Raw genomic sequence first — 17,781 nt, 5'->3', positions numbered from 1 at the left:
TTAAGAGTATGAGTCTATCGTAGATTTGATTCGGAAATAGGATAAAAAAACTTCCGGTTTGTTCTTTATAAAAAAAAGACTCTAAAATATTTTCCGGCGATACTTATTTGGGAAAAGATACTGAATTAAAATTAGGAAAGAAGAGAGAACCGGAAATGCAACTTTCATATAGTCATAGCAAATCCAACAGATATATATATATATATATATATATATATATCTGATATATATATATATATATATATATATATATATATATAAGGTTTTTTTTTTCTCTAATATTTAGTCTAGACTGTGTAGATTAGGACAAAAATAAAAATAGGTCAATTTAAGGAAGTTTTAATTTCAAAGATGCCCTTGAGAAATTCAAAAGAAAACCTAATCGAAACCATAAAAATAGTTAAGTCCAAAGCTGTATAAATGGCAAAAATTCGAGCGCGGAATCATTTAAAATTAATCCAGATTTAGCCATTCAATACCAGCGAGAGAAAAAAGAGAAGAAAATCAAAGTGTAAATGCGTATAAATAATATATTTGATAATGGGAAAATTCAATAATCCGGCAGACGTCTAGCGCGAATTTCGATAGAAATCCCTGAATTTAATATAAAAATTTCAGGACGTATTTATTAAATATGGATTTTTATTGAAACCCTATATAGTAATAATAATATTTCCAGCATGGATTAGCTAGTCGAGGTCAATCTATATTATATAAGTGAATTAAAGTCAAAACGTTTTACCTACTGTATAAGAAGCTCAAAATAATTTAACATAAAACTTTCAAATTGCAGATATACAACAATATCTCTAGGAATAAAATTTATAACTTTATAAGAACTATGGGCACTCATCCATAGCTAAGCTCCTTATTCGGATATATATTTAAAAGTAGATCGAATAACGCGTCTTAAATATTGAAGTCTAGACAATATCCATTTCTAAAAATAAAATTTTTTTTCTCGAATCTTAAGATAATTTTTAAGAGGAAGAAGAAAAATAAATCGATTACTATCCGCGAGACTTCACTTCAAAACTAACCAGGCGCAAATCTTACCTAATCTTTATATTGAATTTTTTCTTTTAAATTCAATATAATATAGCTTATCTTCTGAGTAAAATATTTTTGTTTATATTCCCGATAGATGAATAATTTTATTTATATTTTCTTATCACTATTTCTGATAAAAACTCTGATAAATACCTTCAAGGAGAATAAAATAGAAAGCAAATAAAATTTATCGCTTCCGTCCATGGCACTATTAATCTGTAGTATATCTACCCTTGAAAATACGAAACATTATTAATAATTTTTGATACAATTTAAAAACAATTCCTTTGAATTGGTTAAAACGTTCACTAGATAAATTGTAATAGTATTTCAAGGCATTTATAATCAAGTGATTTCTCACTGAGCCGGCCTTTAAACTTATCACCTATACGCCACTGGACGGCAGACCAATTGGTTTTTCTCTAGCAAAAGCAAATGCTATCCGTCTACGTCATAAACTATCCTTGTCAAGCAAACCGGCGAAGGGCAAACCGTAAGAAACTCCCCCCATCCAAAGGATGTAATTATTGTAATTTATTTACCTCTTGTACTTTATTACTCTTATCTTCGTCATTTATTAATCTAGCGCGTGCCTAGGACCCCAAAACCTTAAGCGCAAGAACGTAGCACGTGCTGCAATAACCATTAAACCACGATGCAGATGCGTGCTGTTTTGGCAAGGCTTAGCTCGCCTATCATTGAGATGAACTCCAAAAACAAAAACATCTACTTGAAAAGGCTTAAGTCAATATCTAGTTTAGTCTTATTTACTTTAAAGGCAGCTCAATTAACGAATTAGGTCTCAATTGAATATTTACGAAATTAATTGTGGAAATCAAGTTTGAAATTAAATTAAATTTTTTTATCGTTGAGGGCAAATGAATAAGAGGGTTTATGAATTAGTGCTCAGTACGATGTTTTTGACGCAAAATTGGGTATTGTGTCAAGAAATTTAATTTATATTGTTTAAATATAAAATTAAAACAAAAACCACTAGAATTTAAAGAATGCTGCTCGAACGCTACCCCAATTTGCTTATATTAAAAAGACCTCTGGAAACTTGTTTGTCTTGTCGTGTTTAAGTTTCACTAATTAAAATTGGCAGACGGGTATTCCTTATACGAGCTAAAATTAGAAGAAGAATGAAGTCTAAATGCGTAGGCCAGATCACTGTCAATCTTTCCAGAAATTAGATACTGAGGGTTCTTAGAAATGTTTACCCTTTTGAACTCCAGGAAAGGTTAATTTGGACTTAAAAACGATATATGTACCTTTATTATTAAATTAAGTTTTGATTTGAAGTTTGGGTTCGTGGACCAGTACACCTTAGTATTTTTCCATCAGTTTATTTGATTAATATCAACTTTTTATTTTCGAAATTTTCTTTGTTGACGTTTTATCGGTCATTTTTAATCATGTTTATTACATTAAGTCGCGCGTAAGGTTACGAACTAAAAAATCGATATTTTCTCCGTGACATTTACATCGCCTCAAAAACGAACGCCCCCTTTTGGTCAGTTACGAGGTAGGTTTAACAACAAATTTGGCAGGATCGCGTGCGTTACCGAGTGTAATATGAAATCAAAACAGGTAGGGGTGGTCAACGTAAGAATCGCAGTCTTGGATCATTACTTTTCTTAATTATTTTGAGCGAAAAGCCACAACAATAACGGTTGCAATCGAATTTATCATGATGCTGTCACAGTTGTTTTCAACTACTATAACTTCACAATGCGGAAAAACCACTATAAAACCAGCCTAGCACTATATATATACACCTTTGACCTTAAGCCTTTGCTACGCAATTATACTGAAGAAAACATTGTCGTTACCTCTATGTGTAGAATCGACAAAGGCTTAGATGATGAGCTTCTCCTGTAGTTCCACGTGACTCACTGTTTTAATAATCTTCAAAACTGAAGGAGACACCTGTTAGCTCATATTTATAGTTATCCAAGAAAACCAATTCCGAAAAAATTCTACATATAGGTGGAAACACGGTCCTATATATATTCCCATAAGAACAAGTCCCAAATTCCATTAAGGTTTAGGCCTCACGAGAGACGACAACGGGGAATATATAGCATTGATTTTCCATTCTAAGCTTTCCACGCCCCCTTTTCTCCTGATAATGGCGGGAAATTGTACTATCCATTGTGTGGTTTTTAGTGCATAGATGTATTAATTGGATTGAGCGCGATTGTAGGCCCAGAAAGTTATACATAATTTGCCCTAATTTAAATCCAAAAAAATTTCGCAGTAACCCTTACTTGTTGTTAAATTACAACAAAACTGACCGTATTTATGTTTTGTATTAAATAACTTGTAAATACAGTAGACGTAATAATCAAATTAGGCATAAACAAATAGAGCATGCAGGTCTCTGAATTTAACTCGTTAAATCGATTAAAATTTCAATCGTTATTTCCGCTTTGTACTTATCGTGTTAACTGCAAATGCATCTCCACGGTAGGGAGCTAAATGTTTGACGAGTTTAAAGAAGAAAAAAATGAGAAGGACAGAAATGACTTTTCTACTACTGAGGTACACGTTTAATCTGGCTAATTCCCTACGTACGCGAGGGGGGTGTGTGTAAGGCCTCCGATAATCAATGGGGCATACGCTCTAGTTCACGCCTAGATTAAATCGTTTAATGTTTAATTAGCGAACGTTGCGCAACTGTGTGTCGCGTTTGTTACTTATTTATCAGTTTCAAAAAATTGAATGTCAATATTAGGCCTAAAATCAAGGGAAGATTACTTATTTAACGGGCACATCCTAAAGTTCCATTCAGACTAGAGTAAAGTCTTACCTCTCGTTAATTTCGTTTTGGTTACTCACTACCCTGTTCAGATGCGAGAGCAGACGACTTAAAATGAGTCTTTTGAATACCAAAATAGACTAACACCAGGCAAGAATCCTAACCCTTTTCGTATACCGTCTGCTAACTCGTAGCTCACTCGATCACGCGTCAATAAATCACGATCGAGTGAGCTATGGCTAAAGAAAAAGTGCTGCTAAAGAGGTGGTGCCATCTCGACTACTGTTTAAAAACTAAATATTGTCCTACCCCCTTTTTTTGCGTCTGCATTTATAAATAGGGCTTAATCCCTACTCTACGTATTTTTAAAAAGACCGCAAATAGGCTTAGCGAATTGCGGTTTCGACTTGCAATTTGCCAAACTGTCTTAAATAAAAAATTGGCTCGAAACTTTTATTCTCGTTACAAATTATTCATTTGAGTTGTCAGTGTTGCCAGTACACTCTTAGACATTTAAACGATACCGGATTTAGAGTCAGGTGATATGGGAAACTCTGGTGTAGCGGAAATGCACCGCGTCTTAGAATTTCGGTATATAACGTAAAAGAGATAAACAATTTAAGCTCGCGTGATTAAATCTATTCTGTTCATCAAAAAAAAAAAAAAAACCTAAAGAAGAAAAAGCTAAAAACAAATAAGTACTCTTAAGAACGCATATATTCTTATGTACTTCCGGTGCCTGCTTAAAGGGAAGGTGAATTGTTAAAATATTCATATTCTCTTTCATATTGTAGATCCTAACATATGTCTATAAAATATGTTCCAATTCCTATACTTCATAATGCTAGAGACTTACAGCTCGAGTTAGTACGAGAACGACAACTAAGCCTTTAACAGCAGCGCCTCACCAGGCGTCGCTTTACCTCGAATCTACGACCTAATACCTCATTCACTTCGTGACAAGCCCCAGTTTGTAACCAGTGACAAACTTATGGAGTATATCTTATGAACTTATGATATTAATTATGTTACATTATCTTACGAAATAAGAAAAATTTCTAATAAAGGTCTTACAATTAAAAAAACTTTATAATAAAGATATTTCGAATATTAAGTAATTTTTACACCTTCTCTTTAAATACTTGGTAAAAAATGGCGCGATAAACTTGAGAGTACACATTTCCGTATACATATAATTATATAGAAAGGAAATTTCTTTCCTTAATTAGAAAATTCAATTATTAAACACAAGACGAGGGAGAATGCATCCACTACGCTACTATATCTATAGTCATAAAAATCTCTCTCCCTCTCTCTCTCTGGGCCAAGGGGTCGGACAAAAACGGTTCAAATTATATGAAAATACACAATTTTTGTAATATAAATAATATATTCTAGTAGAGCTCAGTAAGGACTTCAAAATGAGACCAATAACATCGAAATCAGACAGAAATGCGAAAGTGCGAAACAATTTTTCCAAAATTAAAACTACCCCAAAACCTTTATTTTCTTTTTATAAAAATGCATATGGAAGAGAACTTCCAGGGGTTCGCTACCGTATGTATTTTTCCATAGCCCCTGTAGAAATGTTTACCCTGCCAGGCTGCGATGTTCGTTTAAATTACAATATACAGGAGCAAAAATAAATATACTTGAAGATTAACCAATCTTTTAAGATTTATAAAAAAACTAAATGGAAAATTACGCGACCAATCAAGTATCCGACCCATATCCGTTCTATCCCTCCCACATTGTTTTATTTTTTTTAGTTCCTTACAATTCTTTCTGACTCTCCGAGAGAGAGAGAAAGAGAGAGTTCCTGGACTATATAAAAGAACTTTGGGAGAAAGAACCTAGCAATTATTGATTTGCCTGTTAAGGAAAATCAAATTAAAGATTAAAAAGAAAAGAAATATATATATAGAGAAAGAAAGGAGAAAAGGCTGCACGAGGTTTAGGCTTATAAATATAAATTAGGCTTAGCAGAGAGCGGAAAAGAATGAACGTGGAAGGCACGCGCTTGCACCCTAACCTCTCGTTCTTAATTTAAAAGGCACTTTATGAATATACCCTGAATATTCCCCGAGTTGAGTTGGATGTAGGAAAAAGTCTTCTTTAACACAAAGGCCTTAACATACCTTAAAAATTTCATTCTTTATTTATAAAGTATGTCCCTTCCATGTTTGAGATTTCCTATACTTCGTAATGCTAAAAACTTACTCAGAGCTAGTTCGAGAACGACGGAAGCGAGAATTGAGTCCTACACTCTCCTATTTACCTATTCAGTCTGCATTGCTAAGCCTTTGATAGCGCCTCACCAGGCGTCGCTTTACCTCGAATCTATGACCTACCTCACTTCATAACAAGCTCCAGTTTGAAATTAGTGACAGACTTATGGAACGGAGCATATCTTATGAACTTATGATATACTCAAAGCGTAGATTCTAGGTTTGATTGGAATTGGGTGTGACTGTATTTTTCTGGTGTAGTAAGCCTAGGCCTTTAGTTAGAGACGGTAGTGATCGACCCTCCTATTTTAATAAAATAGTAGTATGAAACCTACCGTAACCAGTAGAAAAGTTCCCATTCAACTTTCGCACAGTCCATTAAGCGACGCGGCACTTTAGCATTAAAAAGGCAAGCAATATTTTTGCATTTTTAGCTTTTGCAACGCAAGAAATATAAAGATAAAAAAATCTTGGGATTAAACTAATTATTCAACTATTTATATATTCAGGGTTTTCAAATAATTTATTCGGAGCACTATAGAGAAAATTGGAGTACTTTAGTTGGAGAATCGTCTGCTACAGAAGTATATGGCCACGCCCCCAGGTTGTTTACGTAGGTAAGTAGCGCGCTCTAGGTTTTGCAGTGACGTATAAGAGTAATGATAGTGGCAAGTAGAAGTAATAATACAGCAAAATTGGAAATTTAATTGTAAATTAAAAATTGCTCATAATATACATGGATTTATCGTTCTGTTTTTACTTTCTTTTGTAGTTACGTGTATTTTGCTCAAAGCTAAACTAAATTTTCATATGAAACTAAATTCCTCCCCAAAATGACGACGAAAAGAGTCGTATAATAAAGTTAGTTATCAGAGCTAAAGCTAGATTTGGGCGATATAAAACCAATTAGTTTCATTCTCTCTCTCTCTCCACTTTATTCCGAATTCATATAGTCGTTCGTTGGCAGTCAAGTACCAACGTTACATATAGCTTTCTAGAGTAATGATATTAACCACGGTTTGTCCTTTCAAAACCCAGAGGGAATTTTTGAAGGGGACGTAGGGTGTTTTCGCCCAGGGCTTCTAGTAGCACCTAGGACTAGTTTTGACTATAAGAGTAGATCGACGTTGGTTGTTGATGACTTTAGGACCCCCTTCAGACTCAAAGTCTATTTCAATATTAGGCTCAAAGAGATACTTTAACGTAGGGATTGGGGACGAGCCGATGGACAATGGGGACCAAGTTGCCCATTTTTTTTATCTAGAAACGTAGTTGCGTGAGTGGACAATGTATTTTGCTGCTAATTAGGCCTAATGATAATCCTACTAACATTATATATATTCAGTTTTTCATCTGAATTTATCGAAAAGCCTTGCACTTTCACTTTTGGCACCAAAATAATCTCACGTGGTATACAAAAATTATATTAGGAGTGTAGTCTAGAAGTTCTTATACACTTAACGTTAAGTTTCTTAATTAAACTCTTTAATTATCAACGCGGATAATGATGTTTCATCTAAAATTGGCCTACTTTTCCCAATCATACATTCTTTTATTATAATCCCAAATTAAGGGTTCTTAAAGTTTCATAGCCCTTATCGTTTAAGTACTTCTTTAAGGGTATTCTATAGCGAGTGGTCTCGATATTCCACCCCCCCCACCCCATTCACCCACTAGTGTACGGTGTTCCTATAGAATGACCGTAGCTAGTACCGAAAGATACCGGTAGGGGGAATCTGGTTTCGGTTAGGTATAAACACGAATCAGGATTAAGTATAGTCTGGCAAAAGAGAGGGGAGTTGTATTATACAACTTACAGAGAATTAAATTTTACGGTGAATGCTCCTCAAAGTTCCCTTTCAATCGCTAGAGATCCTTTCTATGTCCTTTGGAAATTATATTACGCGTATAGATATATACATATATATTTTATAATCGGTTAAGGGTTCGAGATACAATCGTTTTGATTTTAAAATTGCTACTTTGAATTGTTATTTATTTATTTATTTGTATTGAAATAAACCCTTTTTTCTTGTTTAAAAAAACAACCGATAGAGAAGTTAAAATTTTTAATTTACCGTTTTCTATTTAAAATTATTTTCGAATTAAATAAATAAATAAATTAAAAATGATTGTACTAATATTATTTTTAAAAGTTACTTTAGATTCATTACAAACCACAGAAATAATTGAATAATTGTAAATAAATAAAATGTAAATCTTCCCACGTTGTTTCTTAACCATTTCTTCAAAGATTCAAGCGAATTTCACCAGGGATTTGTGTCAAACAAAAGAAGGAACAGGGTTATGCCAGGGTTCGAAAACCTTACTGAATTATATATCGAACCTCGTGAGAGTGAGCTGAGGAACCACCGTACCGTTTGAAGTTTCTGGTTTTATACGTACAGAGAAAACTCTAAACTTTTCAGACTAATTTGAAAATTAAACTTTGCAAAGAGGAGAGGAAACTCTCTCTCTCTCTCTATTCAAACATAGTCCCTAAAAATCTTTTCTCCCTTTGAAGTAATATTAACTCGGATGAAGCTCGAGTATACTGTCTTAAGAATAGAAAGTTGGGAATGTACGTTTCTCCCGAGTACCTTGGTCTATAATAAATCATTTTTACGGGGGTAGTTTTCATTCGAAAAATGCGAGAAATTCATCGCGGTAAAGTTAAAACCACGCTAGCTCATTAATTAAAACTTGACTGCTTTTCCAAGTGTATGACGGCAATGCGGTTAATTTATTTCATAGCCAAGAGCACTTTAAATAATTTCTATTTAAAAACAAAATATTCAAAAATATAATTTTCAAGAGCTAAATGAGGACTTCAAAACACCTAAGTTCATATAGCGCGAACATTTCGTAATTCATTACTTCACATAAAAAAAAATCACTTTTCAAATCGAACTTTGAAAGAGTATACTTGTCTGGAAAACCATTAAAAATTGCGAAAACATACAAGAAGACTTACCAATAACTTGAAGGCGCACCAGGCTATTCCGCGTTTTGGCCACCCTGAAGTCGACCCTACATCGGTATACGCCGGCGTCTTGAGTGGTGACTGTCTCCAAGAGCAAGGTGGCCGGTCTGGGAACCGTGTGGAAGTAACTACGACCTGTGAGAGAATCACTGGTGACGTGTTTGGCCGTGGCCAGGCTGACCCCTAGTCCATTCGGGTTACGCGCGTCTATACTGTAGATTGGGATAGCCGAATCATCCTTGTACCATAAGACCAAGTACACTTCGTCCTCTTGCGTGGGCGGACTCAAATCGCAAGGCAGTGACGCCTTGTGTTCCACTATCGTCGTCACGTTTTGAATTTCTATCAAACAACAAGAAAAATAAATTGGTTAGAAGCTAGTCTATGAACAACTGTTGAAAAAGAAAAGAAATTTGTCTATAATTATAGGCCTATAACACAAAAGTATGAGTCTTCCGTAATGCTTTTAGATATTTTACATTCAGCGACTGCCGCGCCATCTTTGATTAAAGTTCATAATCAAACCGTAACAGAAAAGAGGCATTTACTTATGCGATTTAGATTCTTGATCGAGTGGGGTTATGGGTAGAGATTGAGACCACGGTTTATGTTTCAGACCATTTCACCACCACAAGACACCCTCTACCTCTTTTTCAAAAAATAAGCGCTCCTAGCAAGTATTTTTCGACAAATACTTATGGTGTTGTACAAGATTTTCGAAATGAAGACCGAGAACTTCTATAAATTCCATTTTTTAGAACCTGACGCACAGCGGAAGTGAGAATAACCTTTGTGGTTCTTACTATAAAAGTATCGGCTCTCTTACTCATTTTACCATACGCCCAAATAAAAGATCTAAGCGCGCATCTCGAATCCACCCAGTAAAAATGTCCGTATCCCTGGAGACTGTTAAGTTTTTTCATCCGCGAATGTTTGACCGCCGGGCCTATAGCTCCCGGCTCAGTAGTTCATAGATGGTGAAAGAGATAAGTTACAAAAGTCGAGTTACCGAGGCTTAGCGTTAGGCCTTAGCCCGCGACGATACAACCGGACTCGTATTCAAACAAAAAAGTGCCATTGGACAAATGGCCTGGAAATAAAATAAAAAAGCGCTCGGTTGAGCATTTTTATCCTCGGTGCTGGCCACAAGACCCCCTTAGATGTACTGCATGTAGCTTTAGTAGCGACTAGAAAAACCAAAAGAAGAACAGGCGATGGGATGGGAGAATTTGCGGATCTCTTCTTTGTTTTTACGTTATAGCAGCTAGGGGCTAGGGCTAGTCGCTTCCATTTTCTTACGGTCAAAACGATTGAAGTGGAAATTTTTGGTCCGTTCGAATTTCTCAGTAATGCCGACGACTCGGGTTAAACCAAGCTTTTCCCTCCGTTCCTTTTTTTTAGGCCCCAAGGGCTGAGTGGGTTTCAAGGTTTGTTTCTCGAGTAGATGTAGTTCAAGTGTCGAGTTAAAAATAAAAATTTTAGGAAAAGATTTAGCGAAAATTTCAGTGTTAAACCGCTAAAAATATTTCAGAAAGATATATTGCAATTTCAGTCAGAAGTTCTAGGCCTAATATGACTTAAGTGGCAAAACAATTAACCATACTTGTCAATTGAGAAAAAAATTCTCAAATCTTTCACTGAAGATTGAAATCAAACCAGTAATGAAAGTTTTTCAAGTTTGGGGGAAAAAAACTTTTCAAGCCATCTTGTTGGGAATTTGAGTGGGCATCTTAGGCCATAGCGGGTGGTAAATTGGTATATGGGATAAATAATAGAAAATGGTGGAATCCCGAATGGCGAAAGGAAACGGGGGGGGGGTGAGGTTAAGAGCTATCTCGGGGGAGGGGGATGTCCACCCACTTGAATGACCGGCCAAAGAGAAAATGGAATGAAGGAAGAAAAAACAAAACAAAATATTTTTTCTTTCCAGCTCCCAATTGGTAAATTCCCCTCCGTGGAGAAGCAATGCTTAAAATATTTTCATTCCAAAACTACCAAAGCTAGCCAACCCAATTCCCAACTCGAGAATTCCTGAACCAAACCCCATTTTGGCAGACATAAGCAAGAGATAAGTGTAAATTTAACTCGAAGTGCATGAAAGTAACTTCGAATCACGAAAAAATTAGATTTTTTTGTTCGCTTCTACTCCTCTTTTTTTATATTCTCTACGATTTCATAAACATATAATTCAATTTTCAACAAACAAAAGAATTAATTTAAAATTCGAATTTATAAATAAATTGAAAACCACCTTTAACAATGTGACTCGAGTTTGGCCACTTCGTAAATATTTGTCATTTTCACTGAATAGAGCGACACATCTTCTCTCTAGAACCGTTATCTTTTCCCATCCCAAAGCAACACATCTTCAAAAATTCTGAGATGCATTTTTTTCTCTCTCTCTCTCTCCTTTAGTCTTTGGCGTAGTAGAGAGAAAGAAAAATTCTGATGGAGGAGAAAATTCATGGGGTCAAAACAATCTTCGACTAAATCCCAATTTCAAAAAAAAAGGAGATGGAATTCGGGTAAAAACAGGAAAGAGTGTATATACTAGCTGCTAGTGTTTAAAATAGAACTTTCCAATACTCTGTCTCTACCCTCCTTTGAAGGAAGTCTTAATAGATATCTAGGAGCGCGTTGAAACGCATTCGAAATGGGCCTGAGAGTATAATTGATTTAGTGAGGTGATTTCCCAATGTACCAAGTGCGGAGCTGATTCTCTAAGGTCATGAACCCAAGACTGGATCGAGACTAGACGCATTAACTAAAACGTCAGTTAAAACGCAGAGCTATACGCGATGAATTTTTATCAGTTAAGCCTTGGCGTTTTTTTTTCTTTATCAAGTTACATTTTGGTTTGGTAAAATATTTTCTCAACTCTTTCAAGCAGGATGTATCTTATTCTTAGTTACGTTAAGACGTTCTTGCTCTTAGCCAGAACTAAGCAGCATATTTAACTTATTGATTCTATACATAGTGAAGTCGAAAGTGAACACCGATAACAACTTTCAAAAATCCTTTTAGATGACGCTTAAAATTGCAAACTTTCAAACAGAATTTGGTTAAATTATCCAAGGATCGAACGACCTTCGAGCTTTGAACATTTTCCAGGAGTCGTGTTTGTTAAAGGGTAAAAGCAAAAGTAGAATGGACACTTCAAGAATTACTTAACGAAAAAAATAAAAATGCACTCTGAAATTTTACCTTCCGAAGGTTATAGAGAATGAGTCAAGAAGTGTATACATATTTTGGTAAGTGTCCATCACCTCGTGTCTTAGGGAGGGGGTCACTTACGTGACGAAATGAATTACCTTACCCCTTTAACGACCGTTATAAGCGTGCCAACTCATATTATGGAAGAAAACCTGAAACGCTCGCTTAATGAATATTTTATCGTTAATTATAGGGCTTCTAGCGCGTCCAAAATATACCCCTTTCACACTCTAAATATGAATAAACCTTCTATTAAAAACCACCGTCTCATTGCAAAATTGTACCTATTTTAAGAGTGAAACTTTACCCTGCACGCGCGTTTAGAAGTTTTAATTTGGGCACGCGCCATATAAAGAAAAAGGGGATTCATTTGCTATGACAAAATTTTCCAGGCTAAGAATGGGCAAATTCTCAAAACAAATATGTAAGTTTTCAATAAGTTTTATGGAGCAAGTCAAGAATGTTATTTTAAATATTTGTACGCGAAACAACAGTTAACACACTTGGAACTAATTTCTATGTATTAAAAATGAGCTATCTCTAGCTTTAAGCGTATTAAACCGGTCCAAGTCGTATAGTCGTAATTATTTAAAAATAAATGTTACCTTAAATTTTAAACGCTTAAACCTTAATTTCTTCCTGGTTTTGCGTCATTAAATTACGGTTAAAACTATACTCAAAATTAATTTCTCTAAATGTACAAATTCGTTCTAGTATAATCAAAAATGTATAATAATAATAAAGCCTTCATTCTAAATGAAGACAGTATTCATTTAGCAAAAGGCTTAAATTTTAATAAAATTGATAAATGCGTTGTAATTTTAATTTAAAGCGCGTTTAACTTAGGCGTATTCTTAATGAGAAGTATTTTAAGCATTTTCTATTCTATTAATAGATTAAAAATTAAGTAATGTCCATAGGTTCCAACCAATTTCATTATTACGAATTAAGACCTTGGGCTAGCGTGTACCTAACAGTAAAGGTAAAAAATATAATCAAAATAGTTACGATTTCCTAAGTTCAATATGGTCAACGTATTCTGCAGATCAGTTAGTGAATTTGCCACATATAGTTTAATAGTTTAAGAGATAATTTGAAAACATTTGGGGTAACGGAAACAGCGAAAAGGTAACTCCATTACCATTAAAAATTTCTCATTCAATTTAACTAAATTGTATTTCTGTATTTCGAGCAAAGTTTAATTAAGTGTGTGTCTGTTGAAATATATTTTTGAATTTTTGAAGGTGAGGAAAACTGTAGTAAATCAAGAATGTCGAAATTTATCCAATACCAATAATATCATAGCCCTATCATACTATGCATAAGTTTGGGTCTAAAGAATATTTTCTACGAGCTCCAATACTTTATATAAAAAAGGGCGTCACTCAGTGGCGAGTTTTCCGAAAATCACACAGTAGAATAAATTAAGTTCCAAGCGACGATGGGGCTCCAGTCTCTTTAATTTACTTAAGTATTACGCGGTTATGATAGTTAAATATTAAGACATATATCTAACGGGAGTTGCATTCATTTATCCCAATTTATTCAATTATTCAAGAAAGGGGGGCCAAGTAAAGAGAAGAACGGTCGAAATCTTACATTTCCTCGGTTCATGCATATTTCAAAATCCGAATCAATCAAGCACGTCTCAGCGGCCCAACTGTATTAAAGTACACGACCCAAGGTAGACCAGATGGTTGTTATAAGAAAGGTTCAGGTACAATAACTTTATACCTTAAACGAACTGCCTTTCTGTAAATATGAAAGAAAAATATAAAAAATAAAGGATCTCTTATTACAAAATAAGTCTTAAAAACGAGGACTACTGCGCCATCCGCCATTGATTTAGTGGCGTCTGCTAAATCGAAGCTTTTACCCCTTACCTCACTAAGCCTGTGAGAATTCAACGAATCCCTTTAGGGGTAAATGGTTCGTTTTAGCAGACGCCACATAACCAATTGCGGATGGCGCAGCTAGTAGCCCTCTATTTTTTTAAGACTAACTGAATGTACTAATTATTTTGTAATAAGATATTATTATTATTATTTTAATATTTCATTCCATTTATATTTAGAAAAAGGCCGTTCTTTTAATTAAGGTATAACGTTATGTTACCTGAACATGTCCTTTAATTTCTAACATCGATAAAACCTCGTAAAAACGCTCCGAATCACGATCAAACTCAACCATCTCATTAAATGTCCCACATTTGCGGGATTTAAATGCTAGACATTTGATTTACTAATTTAATTGCAAAGGGAAGGGGGGGGGGTATATGTGAATTTTGAAAATCACGAATGAGGAATATTTAATTAATATTTCTGGTACTGGTTCGTGGCGTCTTCCCATAAATCCGATACAACGTCCGTCGCAATTTTAACCAAGATTTAAATTTTAAATACAAATGGAAATTGGAGCGCGTGCACTATGGATTAAGTTTTCTTAACGCGAATGTATACCATAGCCTTAAGGGGGTTTTCAATAAATGTATATATGATCTTGGACGTATTTTTCCACGGGGGTAACTTTACCAAGATGATATTTCCAAGTCAGGTTTCATCCCGAATAGGATCATGGACTTTGTAGTTCTAAAGAGGACCGGCAGAAACGGATTTTCAGCTTACTATCTACTCCCCAGATGTAGGCCACATTAAAAATCCTTTAAATTTGACCAACACGGGGGCATAGCTTTTCACGAGCAAGGAGGTTGTCGGTCTGTTTCAAAAATGGTGGTAGAGTGGATTCTAGGAACTATTTTCTAACATCTAAGGCATTTTGCAACAAGGGTCATCTTAATCAAGTTATGATCAATGACCACTCAATTTTAAGTAAGAAACTGAAAGACAATTTTAATTAAAATTAAGGGATCATCCATAAAATAATTAAATAAATAATAACGTGCATGGTACTAAACACTTTCCCCTAGCTTTTGTCCAAATGTCATAGGTCATTTACGACTCAAAATTTATTTCTCATAGAACCCATTGTTATTCGGTCCTTACTTGCATTTCTTAAGCACCTTGTACATGATGGTTTTTGAATCAAGTTCAAAGTGACTACTTTTCCCATCCCCTACATGGTTTATACGGTCCATGGTGAAATCCAAACCCATACACGAGAAGAAAAATACATATATATGGGTTTAGACTGATATTTCGCATCGAGGGAACTTTTGAGTTTTTAAAACGCCAAGCTACATAGACGAGAGCGAGCGTTGGGAACCATACTGAACTGGGAACGTGAACGGGAAGGGGAAGGAGGGGGGAGAGATATAGGTACAGAACGGCAAGGGACGTCGATGGTTGAATAGGTTTTAAATTGGCTGTAGTGCGAACGTAGGCGCGCGGTGGTGGCGCTAGCGGGAAAGACTAACACAAAATGGGGCCGCCGGTCGGAATAAAAAATGGGCATAATAAAAGAGATTCCAAGTTTGTGGGTAGGTCACGTAGAAATCACTCGGCAGAGGCGGCGCGTGCCTGAAGATCGTGAGTATCTGCTTAGCGTCCGAAATCACTTTTTTCTTCAAACATTGGAATCCCTCGAAACTTTACCTCCCTACCCATCATCGCCCTCGCTGACCTTCTTCGATCAGAGTTCATGTTAAGTTTCAATAAGGTGGTAAATTAAAACAATATTGACTTATTACAAAAAGTTGATTAGCATTAAAATTCTTTCCAATAAAACTAAACTCGCTGTATTTTAAATTTACTGATATTGGGCATCTAAACACTAATTCGAACTTCGTGGTTTCATTGGTCAAAACTTGAGCCAATCAAAGAAGGGAACGCCAAAAGCGGGAAAATAAATTAACGATTTTAATGTGGCCTTGGAAAAGTATACACTTTTCGCGATCTTTTATATGATTGGCTGAAACTTATGTCAACACTTGAAGATATTTTTCTCGAGAGCGTTCTCAAAAATCACTTAAAAGGGTTAGTTACTTCACCAAAACGAAACATAGCTACGAGCTATAAAGGTGTCCGTCCCCTAGTGGCGTACGCCTTCGAATTTCAAAGTATAAACACATATGAAATGTGAATAAATAAGAAAAGAATATAATTTAAAATTTTTGTTAAAAGAGACTTTCCGAACGTATAACCTAAAGAAAAACGGTTCTACTTTGGACGACGCTTTATGGTTTCCATTGTAAGCTTTATCTATAATGAAGTAATACAGTGGTCTAGGCACTTTTATATAGCCAAGGCCCTAGCAACGTCTTTAAACTACATTTCGAGACGCGAATAACAAACCAATGATTCCAAACCTAGTTGAACTGAAAAAAAAAAAAACAGAAACAACACGGGATGTATACTATCGGAAAATATACCTTTTATATCTATCCGAACTTCTAAAGAATATATATTGCAATCGTTTGGTTTTATCGCCTGTATAGCTTTTGGCCTTCGAATAAAATCGATCGCAAAATGTTAGGCCTATTTTCTCTTTCTCGATCTAATACGAAGATACGAGGTGCTGAAACCCAAAAGAAGTTTGTAAGTTGAAGTAAATTCAAGCTTATCTCTAGTCGCCATCTTTCAAGATGGCAGCGGATAGCGCAAACCTTTCGTTACAGAAAAACAATAGCTTCAATTTCAGCTGGGTTTTAAATACCAGAGTTTACAAATTTCGTACTTAGGGGTTTAAATGTCGATTCTAAATTGAGAGTAATTTTGAACAATTCCCTAAAGCGGTATATTATACTGTTTTAATTTAATTGTACTAGGCCTAATCCCTTTCATCTCGGGTTTCCCCCAAGTCTGTATCGCGTCTAGTATCCTCTATAGTTTGGCTATTATTTGAACTAGATAGAGGTTATTTGAGAACTATAACGTCTTATAAGGAAGGAAATATTAGTCGACAGGAAACAACGATCGTATTAAAATTTGATACAAGTTGAAAATCATTAATCAGACATAAACAATGCCACCGTAAATTTATAATAAGCTTACGTAAGTAAGTTACGTTGGTTTGGTAAGATGTATAATTGCATAATTTCGTAAACAAACCAGAGTTCTATTTTAAAATGTCATATTTTCCTTCTCTCTAACGAAAGTACTTCGCTTTTTAAGGTTTTTTGAAAAAATTTAAAAAGCCGACTTACAGGGGTAAAAGCACTAATGTATTTCCTACCTGCCCCTGTAAATCCTAAACCCGCAATGCACGAGTGTACGATATTTTTTTCTAAAAAAAATCGTATCTTCGTTATTTCTTGACCGATTTGGTCGTTTTTGGGCTTATTTCGAATCCCAAATCACGTCCTATATTATTCTAAACTGAATTTTTGTATACAGGGTGGATAATTTTGTCGGCGACCAGAATTAAAAACCAACTGGATAATTTGTACTAAATTTACAAATGCTACTTTAAAAATTTAAATGGTAGTTTAATTTTCTAAGGAAGAGGGGCTAAGTATCATCGGAACTGGATATTAAAGCAGGAAGAAAGTGAGTGACCTAGGCATATTATCGTAAAGCGAAGTCTGCGCCATCATTTAACGTTAATGCGTATATAAGGTCTCTTTGGCCGCCGAGTCTTGCCAATGTAAT

At 35.1% G+C, this 17,781-nt stretch overlaps 1 protein-coding gene across 3 annotated transcripts in view; it reads right to left on the bottom strand.

The window, feature by feature from the left end:
- Positions 1-17,781, bottom strand: part of LOC149705056 (neural cell adhesion molecule 2-like) — a 160,554-nt gene that overhangs the window by 50,458 nt on the left and 92,315 nt on the right. For all 3 annotated transcript variants that reach the window (XM_089865227.1, XM_089865226.1, XM_089865225.1), the window contains one exon: positions 9,014-9,364. In XM_089865227.1, coding sequence (XP_089721353.1) covers positions 9,014-9,364 — 351 coding nt within the window. The remainder of the gene's footprint in view (positions 1-9,013; positions 9,365-17,781) is intronic.

This window comes from Phalangium opilio, unplaced genomic scaffold (assembly GCF_054372755.1).
Source record: "Phalangium opilio isolate 3A_F unplaced genomic scaffold, DU_Popi_V2 ptg000014l_1, whole genome shotgun sequence".
Classification (NCBI taxonomy): domain Eukaryota; kingdom Metazoa; phylum Arthropoda; class Arachnida; order Opiliones; family Phalangiidae; genus Phalangium; species Phalangium opilio.
Note: the sequence above shows the minus strand (reverse complement) of the source record. Positions and strands in the feature narration are given on the sequence as shown.